At 35.0% G+C, this 16,424-nt stretch overlaps 1 protein-coding gene across 1 annotated transcript; it reads right to left on the bottom strand.

Moving 5' to 3' along the window:
- Positions 1–1,286: 1,286 nt before the first annotated feature.
- LOC110795504 (glucan endo-1,3-beta-glucosidase 8) lies at positions 1,287–5,165 on the bottom strand. The gene is made up of 2 exons (XM_022000521.2): positions 3,667–5,165; positions 1,287–2,544 (listed from the first exon to the last, which is right to left on the bottom strand). Exons 1-2 carry the CDS (start codon positions 4,017–4,019, stop codon positions 1,440–1,442), a joined length of 1,458 nt encoding a protein of 485 aa, XP_021856213.1. The 5' UTR covers positions 4,020–5,165; the 3' UTR covers positions 1,287–1,439.
- Positions 5,166–16,424: the final 11,259 nt, after the last annotated feature.

A 16,424-nucleotide genomic window follows, 5' to 3' on the forward strand; every position in this document is an offset into this window, starting at 1 on the left:
TTTTTAAATGATTTTTTGTAGGGAGTAGGGTGTAGGTGGGTTAGTAGGTAAGTGTGAGAAATAAAATAATATTTGTTCCATTTATAGAAACGGTGCAAGTATTAAGGGACGGCCCGAAAAGAAAAGCGGTGTGAGTATTAAGGGACGGAGGGAGTAATAACATTTTTATTATATAATAATATACTCATATAACTACGTGAGCAGGTTTAATATTTCGTATCATCACTAAGTAAATATTTATATTTTTAATTTAGTGCAAACTTAAATTTTAAACTTTTTAAACCGTGCAATTGCATGGGTTCTATACTAGTCTAGACAATAAATTATGGGCTAAAATCTATTTTGATAAATAATGGGCTAGAAACTGTTAAACTAAAGGATATTTTTTTTTTTTTTGATAAGGTAAGAAGAATAGTACATTAGGAGCCCCTCCGCACGAGGGATACTCCTAAGTAATCACTATCTAAAATGGAAAGTAAATGAGGACTATTACACGGATCAATACACATAATGTTGCTAATTAGGTGACCAACATTTGCTATCCAATCTGCTGCTCGATTGGCTTCTCGGTAGATATGATTTATATCCCAACTGTTAAACTAAAGAATTGACCAAACACTATAAAACTGTTTCTGATTCTGAAAAATGTTTCTCAATATACGTGGCTAAACATAACTGTTTGTCAAAAACGATTCTATAGAAACTGCTTCTAAAAAACTAGGTCTAAGAAACAGAAACTGTTTCACAGAAGCTTGGTTAAACAATGGCAGATCTATAAAGTTGAAATTAGAAGTTTGTTAAATGGGCTGAGACCATGAGGCCTGACGAAAGCCAATTATGGAAGCAAGAATAAATACAAGAAGAAGCAGGAAGGCGACTCCCACGTTCTTGGACGGTTTAACCCATTCCCACCTTGACCCTACCTTTGGGGTCCACTTACCTTATCAAGCTTAACCGAACGCAAGTTGCATAAGAACACAACCTCTCTTTGATACTACTCCGTACTCAGTAAGGCTGTTATTGAAGAAGCCTTTGTTCTTGTGATTCTAGTGTTTTCATGCCGGGTTTTCCTAGACTAACGGAGAACATTCTCTTTGTTCATATCGGGTTTTCCTGCAGTTCCCGGCATGAATGAACACTCCAAACAAATTCACACTTGTACAAGATCAAGTTAGGACTATTTTAAAATACAGTCCATATGGAACTGAAAATTTATGTAATTGTCCTGTTGAATCATTTCAACGGATTGAGTATTCAACTGGCCCCATTGTCAACTCATATTACACTATCATAATGATGATTATCTGCTGCTAACGTTCTATATAAATCATCAAAAAATAATCTATGAAGTTCTGTTCTATTATCAAAATCTTAAAATAAAGAAAGAGATGGAAAGCTTAAGAAAGATACATAATGGCAGAATCATTATATCTACAAGATCAAATGTAAAAGAATAGATACACCGATGCAATGATGAGAGAGAAAGCCAGAGGTACAGCAGTCCTCAGACCAGAAGAAGCTATCTGTACTAGAAAATTGCAAGTTGGTGTGGATATATTCTGCATAGTTAATCTAGCCAAGCCTTGGAAGTTGCAAGCCTCAAGATTTTGATTCTGAGTCTGAAAGTAGACATTAAACGCATACGAAATATTCCCATTGGTATCCATATTCTGGCAAGAGGATCCATAACCAAGAGGAGTACAATCAGCAAAAGTGCAAGCAAAGTTAATGTTATCCATGAGCTTACTTGTATCCTTAGCATTTGGGTTGTATTCACACCATTGATTCTCAAGATATTTGACATTCTTTGCACCAACAAGATAGATATCCCGGTTTTGGCCAGAAAGATCCATTGGGAATTTTGGTTGTCCGTCATACCGGAAAATTCCCCAATGCCTCTCGAAGCTCCCTGGAGCAACACTTTTAGCATCCTCGTCAAGGAGTCCAAACAAATACATCTCTATATTTCCAGGCCTCAAAGGAGTACCAGTATTAGCTGCAAGTCTAGGCAGGAGACCTCGATAAAATCTGATAGCATTGTTAACATTAGCATTAATATCACCATCTGTTGGCCATCCAACCTCCCCTACAATTATAGGCATGTCTCCAAAACCTGCTGCTTTCAAGGCCGATACCAAAGTGTCAAAGTTGGCGTCAAAAACATTAGTGTATTGGATTCCGTTGTCTGCAATGGGAACAGCTTCACCATCGAAAAAAGCATAATCGACTGGGAAGCCAGGGTTTCCATACAGACTAAGGAAGGGGTAGATATTGACACTGAAAGGAGCATTGTTTTGGCTCATAAATTGGACCATCTGGGTCATCAGATCAGCAACATCAGCTCTGAATCTTCCAGCTGAAGGTAGAGGATTTCCTTGTGGTGACTCATAGACATCAGCGTTTAGAGGCACTGTTGCCTTTACAGTGTCTCCTACCCCAGCTTCATTCAAAGCGTTTTGGATATTCTTCAGGGCTGGAAATGTAGCATTCTCGAATGTGCCATTGTAGGATTTCAGAAAAGGTTCATTCCCAACCGCTACATATCTGCAACGGAAAAAAAAACAGTTCAAATCTATTTGCTATATGTCAGGCTAGTTAACAAATATCATATAGTAGTCTGACTTGTGTCGATACAGTACTCCGGCACTCATTTTGCATTTTAGATACTGGAATGGTGAAGCACCCAACAACTAGTAAACCACATTTACTTAATGCCGATGAAATATGGGATTGTGAACAAATAAACTCCAACAACCTAGAGTTTATATGCTACTTTAACGGGTTCTAAAGAATGCGTTTATCTTGTCACAAGGGTGAAAAAGGCAAAAGGCAAGCAAAATGCTGAGAAAAGTTTATATTTCTTCACAATCTCTTACTGTAACTACTCAGACAGCCCAAAATCCAATCTTTACATGACAAGTCCGGTAATGTTCAAAGGGAGGTTTTGGGAATAGTAACAGCCGAAAATCGAGTTTTATGTACTCCTACAAGTTAGATATCATTCTTTAGAGAGCAGGTGTTTCAGTTTTTAAAACCTTTTCTTCTGTTAAACACTGTCAGGACACTCTTCAGATATTTTGGAGATCTAATCAACATTAAATATTACTTAATTTCTAATAAAATGACCCAATTAAATGCTTCTAAAACAAGTATTGAAACAATTATAAACAGCCTTCATATGAAAGCAAGCAAACAAACTAGAGATTTAATGGTCCCCCAACTCTCCACAATCTTACTCAAAGCAAGCACATTAACAAATGAAGTAGTTCAATAAACTATACTACAGTACTATATTTATTAGTCAAATAATTTACAAATCCTAGTAATTAATCATAATATTAATCTCATCAGGATTCAAATCACAATCACATGATGAACAGTTTGAGAATATATCAGCATATCAAATGGGGGCAAAAGAAGATGCAACTTTATGCCGACATGCCGCGAAAAATTGAGCTTCATATACACATATCACATGGCAAGTGGATCAAGACTCACAATCACACAAAAACATGCAAATTTAACCCAAAAGAACTACTTTTTCCTTTTTTTTGATTCACTAAAATTTCTTTCAAAAATATCTACACAAAATTAAATTATCTTAACACCAATAACTTGTACGTATACAACATGTCGTATACATGATAGATTAATAAAGAAACTTACTTGATGTTAACACCACCTTTAAAATGGTAACGGGTGACATTCTTCTCAACCCATTTCCGAGCTCGTTTATAATCAAGCATAGCAAGCAAGTCACCATTGGGAATGGCAACCATAACTTCAATATTAGTACCACTAAAAGCACTCAAAGTAGATTCATCAGCATCAAATAACTTCACTTTTTGAATCCCATTATCTTTCAACATTTGTACTACTGTATTTGGAGGTAATTTGTGATTAGCTTGTGTTCCCCAATTAACACCAAGCCCTTCAACATTGTTATTATTATTATCACTTAATAATAGCAATATTAATAATACCCAAATCATCATAAAACTTCCAAAATTCAACCACATTTTTTCCCAATGAAAAATTATTTGGTTTTTTTTGTGGGTATTTGTTAAATAGATCTGAAATTGTTTAGGAAACTGTAAAAAAGAAGTTAAAACTGATAGGATTTTTGTGGGGTTTACTGCAAATTTGAGGAGAAGAATACCCAGCTGATAAAATAACGAGACAAGAAAACGGTTTATAATAACTTTATATTGACAAGTGAATGGGTCGGTCACTCAGTGAGTCGGCGAGAATGGTGGGATTATTCTCTCTCCACTTTGATATTCCCAAAAAAAATGGAGATCATGAAGTAAATGGGTTGAATAAAAGGAGAAATTATCAATTTATAAGTCACAAATAACAATGGAATCCAATAAAAATTACCAGTTACTCCAATATTAATTAAAAAAAAAAGTTTGAAGAAACGAAGAAACTTAGGGAAAACTAATCCTCAACGGCTAAATACAGAGTAGTAAACAAAAGTTAAAAAGAATTGGGAGCTTTTGATGATTATAAAAAAAATAAACCAGAATATAAATCTGAAATTCAGAGAAAACCCAGTTCAGATTATGCAGAGAAAAACAAAAAATTTGGTGAAAATTGCTTGCAAAGAAGTGAATTGTTTTGAAAAACCCAGAGAAGCGATGGGGTTTATGAGTGGGTAATTTAATATTTTTAAAAAAGGTGACCAAAGCTAATGAAAAGGGCTGCCCAGTTAATCGAGCCGATTAACCAGTGACGTTAATCGGGGGACAATAATGGAAAGAAATAAAGAAAGTTCTTGAAAATAAAAGGAGAATGCAAAATAATTTTTTTTAAAAAAAAGGAGAAAAGAAAAGAGATGGAGGACAACGTTTGTAGACGGTAAACGTGGAGTTAACTGCCGTTTTCGTACCGTCCTTTTCTGAAATTCAAATGAATTGAATTTGGTTTGATTTTAAAAACTATAATTTCACTTAATTTTCGCCCTGTAGTAGAAATCTTCAATCAAAGTAGCAAAAACCTAACCGTCAATTCTGTAATTGCGGCCTCCATTGTTCTCCTCTCCAATTTCTCAAAAACCTAAGATGCTGAATGAAATGGCAGATCCTGTCTCTATTGAGCTAACTAATTAGCTGTAGTATTTTTGGGAGATTTAGATGAGTATGAAATATTTTGAATGTTATAGATAATTAGGTGTACTCGTATTTTTTTTTTTTGAAAATAATTGTTGTAGATGTTGTCGATTGTTTGTGTACTCCTTTCCGTCCCTTAATATTTGACCTGTTTTGACTTTTTGCATTATTCACATAATTTATTTTGATCCTATTTTATTTCTAACATATGAAAATAAATGTTAATATATAATATATTATTTGATTCATCTTAATGTATATTTTCAAAATATTAATATTTTTATAAATTTTTATAATATGTAGTTAAAGAAATAGGTGGTCAAAATTGTACATCGGTAAGCGTGTCCGATCAAAATATGTCGAGTATTAAGGGACGGAGGGAGTATTTGGGGAATGATTGTTTGGGGTTATCTATAGAAAAGCTATGGGGAATTGGTAATGGAGACTGGAGAGGATCATGAACAGTAAGAGCAACTCCAATGGTTATAAAAGGAACCCGCTCACAAAAAAAAATGAATATGTGAGCAGGTAGCCCACCATTGGTACAACAATGACATAAGCAGCTGCTAAAACCTTGTAGCTATTTTGGGCTACGTAGCTCAAAAAAAAATATAGCTCAAAAAAATATATTATTTAAATTAAATATTATAGGGAGCTACAAAGTATTGTAGCCCACCAATGTGATAATTTATACTTCGTAGTTTTAATCAATTATAGTTAGAGATTTTGATGTGGCAAACTTAACCACGATATCTTGTAGCTCACCATTAGAGTTGCTCTAATAAAACCCCAACATAAAATTATTTGGTTCATTTTCAAATTAGTTAGTTAGATGAAAATCTTCCATAACTATTACTGAAAGAAATATGGCTGACATCACCTCCAAACCGGACACATATCACTCTCTCATGGAAATTTTGACAATTTCGTTAACCCAATATATAAATAAAACTTTTAAATTACTGTCTCCTTGAAACATGAACTACTGAGTGTATGAATTCACTTTTTTCCGTAAAAAAATAATGTATAATTCCATGAATTCCGATCTATATCACCTCCATATTTCACCTCATCTGTTTGTCTTCTCCTCTTCCTCCTTCAGTGTCCTTTCTTATTCATATTCCCGTCCCACCATGGATGTTGCAGTAAGTTGTTTAATTTTGTTTTACTTTACCTATTTTGAATGTTGTGAAAATTATATATTTCCATATCTGATTGAATTTCGATTTATTTTTTACGACGACATTGGTTATTTGTTATTTGTCAAGGTATTTTCATCTCCTCTGCATTATTTTTCTCGCGTATTTTATATGGCGTTCATCCACGGAAGATGCACGAATTCCACTTCTCTTCTTCGCCATTCTAAGTACGGAGTACTGTATTTCTCTGCTTCTGTTTTTTATTTTTATTTTTGATCGAATTTTAAAACACAAGTATTTGTTTGTATTATATTGGAATCTAATCATTCATGTTTACTATAAGTTAGTAAACATCTTTTGGAGGGATTAGAAGGTTAATTAAGTTGAATGGATGATTGATTTCAAGTACAGTGAAAAGAAGTGTTTTTTTCTCTGAGTAATTGAGGTTTTGAAATATCTATTGAATTTCTGTTTGAAAATTAGGTTTTGATTCTTCATTTTATAGAAATCCAACATGTTGAAGTTGGAGCTAGATGATGCGAGTTGATTCATAAGCCTATTTCAGTATATCAGTGGGTTATTATTTTAGTGGATTATTATTAATGTTTTCTTATTTTTGTTGTTTTGGTGCTTCTTATTCGTATATTGGATATTGTTTACTCTAATTAACAAGAGATTTTTGATTTAAATTCTTCGCAAGTACATAGTAATTCCAGTCGTTATCTCAAGCAAGTTATTTGGTGACATTGATTACTCATTCTTAACGGATGAGATGCTAAACATTGTTAATAAACGTATGTTGGTCAGGGAAGTCTTTCGATGACTGAGTAGTGAGTATACATCTTTAGTTGATTGTGAGTCTAACACTTTCCAATATACAAAGTAATCTTCTTTGGAATTGAGAAATGTGTGTTGTTCAATTTCTCAAAGTTTATCAGGGACTATCAAATTCCAGTACTGCGAGCTATAGTTGGAGCTAAGACTAAATATTATCTATCCTTTTGTTTCCATTTAAAAAAAAAACTCTTTTACTTTCTTATCCGACTTTCATGTTGTTGTTTTCTTGCAGATAAACTAAGTTCTACATATATCGAGAGTTAAAACAATTATAGACCAAGAATAAGTTGTAATGGTTGGAGCAACATTGTAAATTGTATACTCACAAGTTCCTACGAAGTATTGTTTTGGTAACATGAATGGTCCTTGGTTAACTCAACCATGAAGAGTTTATGTTTTGCTTTATCAGACTGTATTGATTAAAATAGTGCAAATTGACTAACTGTAGGCCATATACAGGGTAGTGATAAGTTAGTACAAAATACTAATGATGTTGTAGAACAAGATCAAGAATGTCCTATAAGTTCACCATCAACTTGCAACCAGAAACATCCTCCACAAGTCAGCAACCCGAGCTTTCTTGTTAGCAATGGATCCTTTTGTGGGTATGTTGATGGAGCGCTTGTTTTTCGGGTCAACTCTCATGGACCTGCTTCGTGTACTTATATGTCTAGGCTTGCTGGTAGAATTACTGAGAACTTGGTGATTACTGTTTCCTTGGGGAGAGTTCTGAGGCTAGGGTTTTCACTTTTCAAAGACGTGGCAGTCTTTGTTGTTGGAGGCCCGGTTGTTGATACTCCTAGATATCGAAATGGGGAACAAAGGGAAGGGGGGATTGTGATCAAGGAACATGTGTGCTTGAGTTTTTGTTGACAAGGAATTACTATGAGGAGTCTGATAATCCTGTCCCAGACTCTGTCTGGAATTTGGTTATTCATGTTATTGATACATTTGTGGATAGTTTGCAAGCTGTTGTGACCAAACTCGAGAGTGAATTAGATAGAGGTTGGTATTTCTGGTCAAATTTTGTTGTCTTTTCATTTGTCCTAGAAAACAGGATTATAGTTTTGCATTTACAGGAAGCTAGTTGTTTTGCTATTTAAATTGCTTTAAACTAAGTGATTTTTCTTATGTTTTGGCCTAGTTGTTCTGCATTTTAGCATCTGTGGACTGTTACTGCTTGTTTCTAGGCCTGACCTTGTTCTAATCTTATGAAGTTAAGAAGGAAATGATGGTAACGCTTTCTTTGATAATTTAATATTGATGTGTAGTAGTTTGGTCTATCATGGGATTATGGGAATTATGTTTCAGATTACCCTAACATATCACTTCAAGCCTACTTTCTTGTGTCTAAATGGCACATCTGCAAGTTGATTGCTTCTAGGAAAACACTATGATGAAAACTAAGCATATTGCAGTTGAGTGCTACATCACTGGCTCACTGAGTCACTGCCTTGCTTTCTCGGTGAAAGGGTATTCGTTCACTTGGATTTGCAAAGTGGTCTTAGAAGTAAACTGATTTAGCATTAGTAGAATGTTTAATTGTGAATTTGTAGGTGCAAATCTTCATGATTGCCATTAGATTCTATACCCAAAATTTGGATCATATTTGTGTCAAGTCATGCTTGCCAGAAACATGTGATGGGGATGGTAAATCGGTTAGCAATGTTCTTCTTCCTTCCTTTTCTTTCAAGTGTACGGATTAAGGGTGATTTTGTAGATTCAAGTTTAAACTCATTATTCCAACATAAATCCTACGTATGCAATTATTTTCTTATATTTTTACTTTTTATCCTAAATGTTGATATACATAGAAAATAAACTTATTGTGTTGACATGATTCAATTGAGTGCTGAGCTAATCCTTTCCAATTTGTAGCATAGTGTTCGTGAAAATCAATGAAACTCATCTTGACCCGATGTAGAGGTAATTTGTCTTCATCAACTCTTATTAATCAATTGTTGGTGTTGTTGAAAAACCTTTTTTTGTTGGTTGCTATCTGAATGAACTGTTGTGTTGATGATGTTGAACAGCTCTTTGATGTTTAAAAGTTCTATCAGAAATTCACATCTATGAGAATACACAGGACCAAAAGCAACAATCCTATCAACAGTTGTCGTGCAAAGATATAAACCAGCACCAATTGTTGTAGATTTCTCATCAGGAGGTCCTGGAGAACTAACAGAAAATATTCTTAAGATACAGATGTTACTATACTTCGTATAAGTTAGTACCCTCTTATCATTGATTGGTCCTTCGTATAATATTTGTTCTAAACTTCCAATATTATTATAGCCAGACATTATGGCGTCTGGAGTTCAATACTAGCAGCAAATATTCTAGAAAGTGAACGGGGACAAGATCCTGTTGGAAGGGAGCCAAAAAAATTTGATATAAAATCTGGTACATCCATGGCTTGCCTTCATGTAACTGGTGCAGCGGCTTTCATCAAGTCCATTCACCGCCAATGGACACCATAAATCAGCATTGATGACAACTGGTAAGTATGATGAAACACCCCATAATCAAAATCTTCACATCACACATATCCTGCCCAGTGCCCGCCTTATGATGATCTATGTTGCATGAACTCATAACTCATATCAGACACGGATATGTAATCCAACAGAGACACCTAATAAAATAGAGCTATTCTTAGAAAAGTAGATAATCATTAGACAGATGAATTCATTTCCTTACTTTCAGCAACTATTGCTGATAACACGAGGAGAGGTTTGACAAATAGTTCAGGCAGCACTACAAATCCACACGAAACTGGAGCTGAGGAGATGAGTCCAGTCCAAGCCCTTGATCTCTGGGAGTTCTCAACTTCTCATTATAATGGTAACCCCAACCTTTATATATCATTGTTGATTGAAAGGACTTGAGCCATGGTAGACAAAATTTTATTTTATTTGTTAATTTAGGCAGATGAACGTTCATGAGATATCTGTTGTTCACTGATTTTCATTCTGTGTTTCTATTAAGTTTTTCGATAGCAAATTAGTGGTCTTCCAGCGATGTTATGAGATATCTATTTTGACTTTGATGTAAAAAGAATTAAAGAATTATCTGCTTATAATTTTGAAAATTTTCGTCTTTTGGAGACTGGAGATGCTTGCTTTCTGTTAACTCGAAGTTGTTCATAGGCTAAACTTTGCTTTATTTAATTGAATTGTGAATTGCTTTCTTTCGAATTATTCGCAGTGAATATGTCAACATTTTTCGTATTTTAGGCGTTTTGGCTTGTGTGTGTTTCAATTTTGAAGGTGAAATATTTGATGGGCTTCACGTGAGCTGTGATAGCAATGGTGACGCAAGTGCTCTTCTGCAGTCTTTGGAAAACTGTTGCTGTTGCCAGTCCCGCAAGAATGTGAAGAGCTGTGGTTGAAAAAATCAATTCCTGGACTTCTTTCATCTATGTGAACTGATACTAATCATTGTCAAATAACAGGTATAACCTTCCCCTAACTTGATCAACTGTAGGGGAAAAGGGGAGGGATAAGAGAGTATAAATGCACCTGAATAGAGTTGCAACTGGAAATGCACTGAAGCTAAGTTGCTGCTTGTCCTGTGGTTTACTTGAGATTCTTTTCTTGTTAGCATGATTGGATACACCCATTTTCATGAATTGAGATCATACCTATGACGTTGAACATATTATAGACCTTCTTGGTAATGTTTATTGGTAAATAATACTTGCACAGAGTAATACTCCATAATTATAAGTGGTTCACTTAGCAAGATTTTTGCTGAAGTAGTTGTCTCCCTATGAAGCTATAAGTCTGTAACAAAAGGTCCCAATAAAATAGAGCCAGAATCTACATAATAGCATTTTACCCTTCTGTACGTCCTGCTGTATTGCCACTATATGCAGGAAGAACAATCTCCAATCTCAGTTTTTCCCCCATAATCTAATTTAGATCTTCTTTATTTTTGAATTTTTTTTGCACATATTAGAACTTGTTCTATCTTATGTTCAATTCCATTTTGACACTTAAGTAATTTTTACAAGATCTCCTGATTCTACTCATATAGTGTAACAGAGATCAATAAAAGAATCCCTTGAGAAACATTTACAGATTCATTTCAAGATCTCTTTTGTTTTTTAGAACATCATTGGTAAACCAAAATGTCGCCTATTTTCGTCTCATAAGTTAGCAGATGAATGAACACCTATAAGCTTGCAACATATATCGAGCTGAATGGATAATGCCCTTGCCATATAACTTCCTCATAAGTTAGCAGATTATATGTATGATTTGTTATCCCTCACCAACTCCCTTTCTCCTTGAAAAAAAGTGATCTCTACGCTTGTCTTCCCACCTTTTATTGGTAATATTTGTTTGAATACTCCCTCCGTCCTAGATTAGTTGTTACACTTACCTTTACACAAAGTTTTAGGTAATAAGTGGTTGTTTGGTTATCAATTGTTTTTTTATTGAAAAACTAGATGTAATAGGAGTTAGTGGAGCATTTTTTTAATTGAGTGAGAGAGGGTGTGGGGACAAAAAAAAGGTTAGTGGGAAGAGAAACAATATAATAATTGTAGGGTCATTCCTAATTTAGAAGTGTAACAACTAATCTGGGACGGAGGGAGTACTTTGCATTTTTTTTGAATATGGTAAAATTATCCTTTTCTAATAGGTGTTGTATTGTTTGGAACGGGCTTGATATTGATAAAGGGAAAGAGGTCATTAATAAAGAGAGATGCTCAAGGATGAAACTTTAGCAGCAGTGCGTTAAATATCTTGGCATAGGCCCAAGAGAACGTTTTGTGATAATAGATATTATATAAAATTGATTATAATTGTTAGAATGTACTGTATATGTTTACGATTGTACTGTAAATAGAAAAATATGTAAAATCGAAAATAATTGTTAGGCTGGAATGTATATGTCTACGATTGTACTATAAATATAAAATATATAAAATCGAATATTAGTGTTAGACTATATTGTATATATAAAAACGATTTAATATTTTTATATTTGAAATTAGAAAACATGAATCAGTTCAAAAAACATGGAAATCTATATATTATACTAAAGCACAATTTTTTTTTCCATTTAAACTTAACATGTTTTTGTTTTCTATTTTATTTTTTAAGTTTTGTAAAACTTCTTGGAAATAATAATGATTTTAAAATATAATTATAGCGTAAATTACGAAGTGGTCATATTATATTGCATCTGAAAACAACTCAATTTTTTTAATTGTTTGAAAATCAACATTCTCGATCAATAATTTTTAATTAAGGTCTACTTTAAAATAAACCGAATGCTCATAAAAATTAATGAAGCCGGGTGTTGCACGGGAACTAGCTAGTAATATATATTTGTTAGAATGACCCATGTACTATAAGATGGAAATCATATAAATTTGAATATTATTGTGAGAATGTACTCTTTCTATATATATATATATATATACAATTTAATCTTTTTATATTGGAAAAATTACTTTTAATAATTCAACCTTTAAGCGATTTTCCAATATTAATCCAACTTTTTGATTATTATCTATTAATCCAACCTTTATACCCCTTTAACTTTTATTGCTCCTTATAGGTTACCAAGTAGGTTAACCCGGTCATAACTGATGACGTGGCATGTAACACTTACAATTTTGTGCGTGGGCCCATTTCTCAACTGATTCCTTAAAAATTCCTCCCTTGTTCCTATTTTTTTCTTTCTCTGCACTTCTCTGATTCTTTGTTCTTTTACCCCTCATCCCCCTTCATCATCTTCCTTCACCTCCATTGAAGACATTGCTTCATTCTCCAAGAAAATGGGTTGTTGATTTAATTTGTTCCGTTTAGATGAGTTTCAGGAGGGGAATATTTGAAAAACATTTGATAAAAAAAATTGGAATTTTTTTGGAAAATTTGATAAAAAGTATTTCATCAATACCGTTTCTCTTTTAACAATTTCAAGTTCTTCATATAAATGGGTTGCTGGGAGTATTTGAAGATATTGAAGTGCCAACAAATCTGGGTTCCTTCGTCATAGGCTCAATTCCATTTGAAGTTCTATGAATTATTTGAAATACACCAAGATCTGTACTCTGAAAACAACATCTACCCAACGAAAACCACCACCCACTCTCTCTCCTAACCCCTTCCGCCTGGCCAGAACCACCCCAAACCAGCCCAATGCGAAAGGAGAATTTTTTTTCGGTTTTGATGGGAGGTTGAATTGGTTGTAATTTGTAAATAGGGTGTGAATGGGGCGAGGGTGTTGATGGTGGTTGGAGATAAAAATGAAGATGCAGGAGAGAAAATGTGGGTAATGGTGTTATCTTGTTGAGTTGTTGATGGTGGTTGACTGTTGAAGATGATAATAAATGATTGAATAAAAATTAAAAGAATAATATAAAAAGTTATCTTGAGGAGTAATGAAAAAAACGTAATGAAAAACCGGTTTAGCCGGTTGCAAGTTTTTTGGAGCAATAAAAGTTAAAGGGGTATAAAAGTTAGATTAATAGATAATAATCAAAAGGTTGGATTAATTTTGGAAAATCGCTTAAAGGTTGGATTATTAAAAGTAATTATTCCTTTTATATTTCATAAGACTATAAAATCGTATATTAATAAATTGTACTTAAGATAATTAACAAATATTAATCTTTCATAAATCTTGGTGATATGTTCAACTTTTTTTATAATATATGTTCATTTTATATAAATCTTGGTGATATGTTCATGTTATATATATCAAGTTTCTACCCTCGTCCCATGTGCATTTCTGATTTTAATTGAGCTATTCAGAGCCTTTTTACTGTTGATGTGTGTTGTATAGTATGAATAGTTGCAGGATCGCTATTTGATGGAAATTGATCTTTTGAGACCAATTTCTTATATTCCTGGACCACTACACAGATCTCGAACATGTTCGGGATGTTTCAAGCAACTTCAAGGGGCCTCAAACGCTTATTTAGGCACGAGGGAGTTAGACTTGGGCCTTGAAGAAGGAAGCCCATGAAACGAATGAAACCGAAAAGCCTTCACGCCCGGTCCCATCAGGTAGAGTTATTATTTATTGTAAGAAATTGATAGTGGATGAATTATTTATTTTAATAAAAAGAGGATGTGAGTAAGTGTGAGTACCGCAAGAGGGAGTGAAAGATTAATATAATTGGAAGTGGGGACCATGACATGCCAAAAATAGGAAGTGTGTCTTTTAATTAAATACGGAGGGAGTATAATTGGTGTTGTACACATTTTAAATCTTGCCCTTAGCAAGGGTATAAGGTAAGTCAAATGCCCTAAATTAACAAAGATCCAATAGTCAAGCCAAGTCCAATAGGGTAACAAGCCCAAGAAGAATAAACAGAATAGTCCAGTGAAGGAGAAGCCCAAAAGAAACGCGAGTCCAAGGAGAACAGATTCACAACGCCAGATACAAGGAAGTTAAGAGACGTGGAATAAGCCAAGGTTGACGTGACCACGATCGCCCAGTTTCTCGCCTCTGTCCAAGCAGTTACGGGAGGAACTCCCACTCTTCTGCAAACCGCTCTTCAACAGTCTCTTACTAGGGGTATATATACACAAAAAACCGGCATTTACACTAGAGGAAAAAACCTCAAGTGCGGGCTCATTTTAAGGGGTTTAGTGCGGGCTTTTACATGTGCAGCACATGGCCTGCCCGCACTTGATGTTTCTCAAGTGCTGCCAAAATATTGGCAGCACTTGATGTTTCAAGTGCTGTCAATTTGGAAAATGAGCCCGCACTTGACATATTTTGTACTGCCAATTTTAGAATATGAGTCCGCACTTGACATATTTGGTGCTGCCAATTTTGATAATGAGCCCGCACTTGACATATTTGGTGCTGCCAAATTTGAAAATGAGCCCGCACTTGACATAGAAATGGGCAGCACAAGCATAAAAATGACCCGCACTTGATATATAAAAGAGCCGCACTTGGCCTATAAATTGTTAGGTTATGATACATTGACAATTCATAAATCATGCGGAAAAACCATAAAGCCAGGAAAGCATATTATATTGACATAATCATTTAGCATAGAATTGATGCATACATGTTGTAGCGTGCCTTCCCTAGCTGCGCCCGAACCGAACAAGAACAAGTCTTTAGGACTCCAAATGTCGTCCCTCCGTAGATAGTCCACAGTACGTCCGGATCCGCCTCAAGTTAGACCAACTAGAATCGCCCTTAAGGTTACTAGGAATTTCGCCTAGTGTTTGCAAGTGTATGGTTAATTTATTTCAAAAACTTACCCTTTGAATACTTCAATCGTTCCTGGAAATAATGACCCTAGGCCCTTATTTATAGAGGTATGGAAAAAGAACTGGAATCCTATTAGGATACTAATTAGTTAAACTAGAATCCTAGTAGGACTCTAATTAATTAATATTTATCCTTTTAGGATTAGGAATTTAATCATCAAACAAATCCTATACAATTTAGGTTTCGTATGTGAACACAAACTCTACACGAGCATGACCTACGAGCGTGCAGGCCATGCCCGCGCACAGCCCACACGGCTGCTCGGCCCACGCGAGCCGCAAGCCCACTCGAGCAGCAGCACAACTCGCAGCCCATTGCTGCGCGCGCTGCCACGGCCTGCTGGGCCTGGCCTTGCGCTGGGCCTGGCGTGGCCTTGGTTGTTTTTGTGGCGCGCTTGGCTTGCTGGGCGATGACCTGGCTTCGTGCTGGGCCTTCGTCCGGCAGGCCTCGTCCGATGCTTATTCGTACGATACGCTTCCGATTAAATTCCCGGTTCCGGAATTCATTTCCGATACGAACAATATTTAATATTTCCGATTCCGGAATTAATTTCCGTTTCGAACAAATATTTAATATTTCCGTTTCCGGAACTATTTTCCGATTCCGATAATATTTCCGATTCTGACAATATTTCCGTTTCCGGCAATATTTCCGATTCCGGCAATATTTCCATTTCCGATAATATTTTCCGATACGTACCATGTTTCCGTTTCCGACAACATCTACGACTTGGATAATATTTATATTTCCGATACGATCCATATTTCCGTTTCCGGCAATATCATCGTTTCCGGAGTATTCATTTCTTGCTTGTGACGATCTCAGCTCCCACTGAAACCAAGATCCGTCGATTCCGAATATCCATAGATGGAGTATTTAATGCCATTAAATATTTGATCCGTTTACGTACTATTTGTGTGACCCTACGGGTTCAGTCAAGAGTAAGCTGTGGATTAATATCATTAATTCCACTTGAACTGAAGCGGCCTCTAGCTAGGCATTCAGCTCACTTGATCTCACTGAATTTATTAACTTGTTAATTAATACTGAACCGCACTTATTAGACTTAACATAGAATGCATAC

The sequence above is a fragment of the Spinacia oleracea genome, chromosome 1 (genome assembly GCF_020520425.1).
Source record: "Spinacia oleracea cultivar Varoflay chromosome 1, BTI_SOV_V1, whole genome shotgun sequence".
Taxonomy (NCBI): domain Eukaryota; kingdom Viridiplantae; phylum Streptophyta; class Magnoliopsida; order Caryophyllales; family Amaranthaceae; genus Spinacia; species Spinacia oleracea.

What these genes read in the sequence shown, in the direction of transcription:
- LOC110795504 (XM_022000521.2), bottom strand. Translation starts at nt 4,019, where the DNA reads ATGTGGTTGAATTTTGGAAGTTTTATGATGATTTGGGTATTATTAATA. An exon ending in AAAGGTGGTGTTAACATCAA is followed by an intron (nt 2,545 to 3,666) that starts GTAAGTTTCTTT and finishes TTTCCGTTGCAG; the next exon opens with ATATGTAGCGGTTGGGAATG.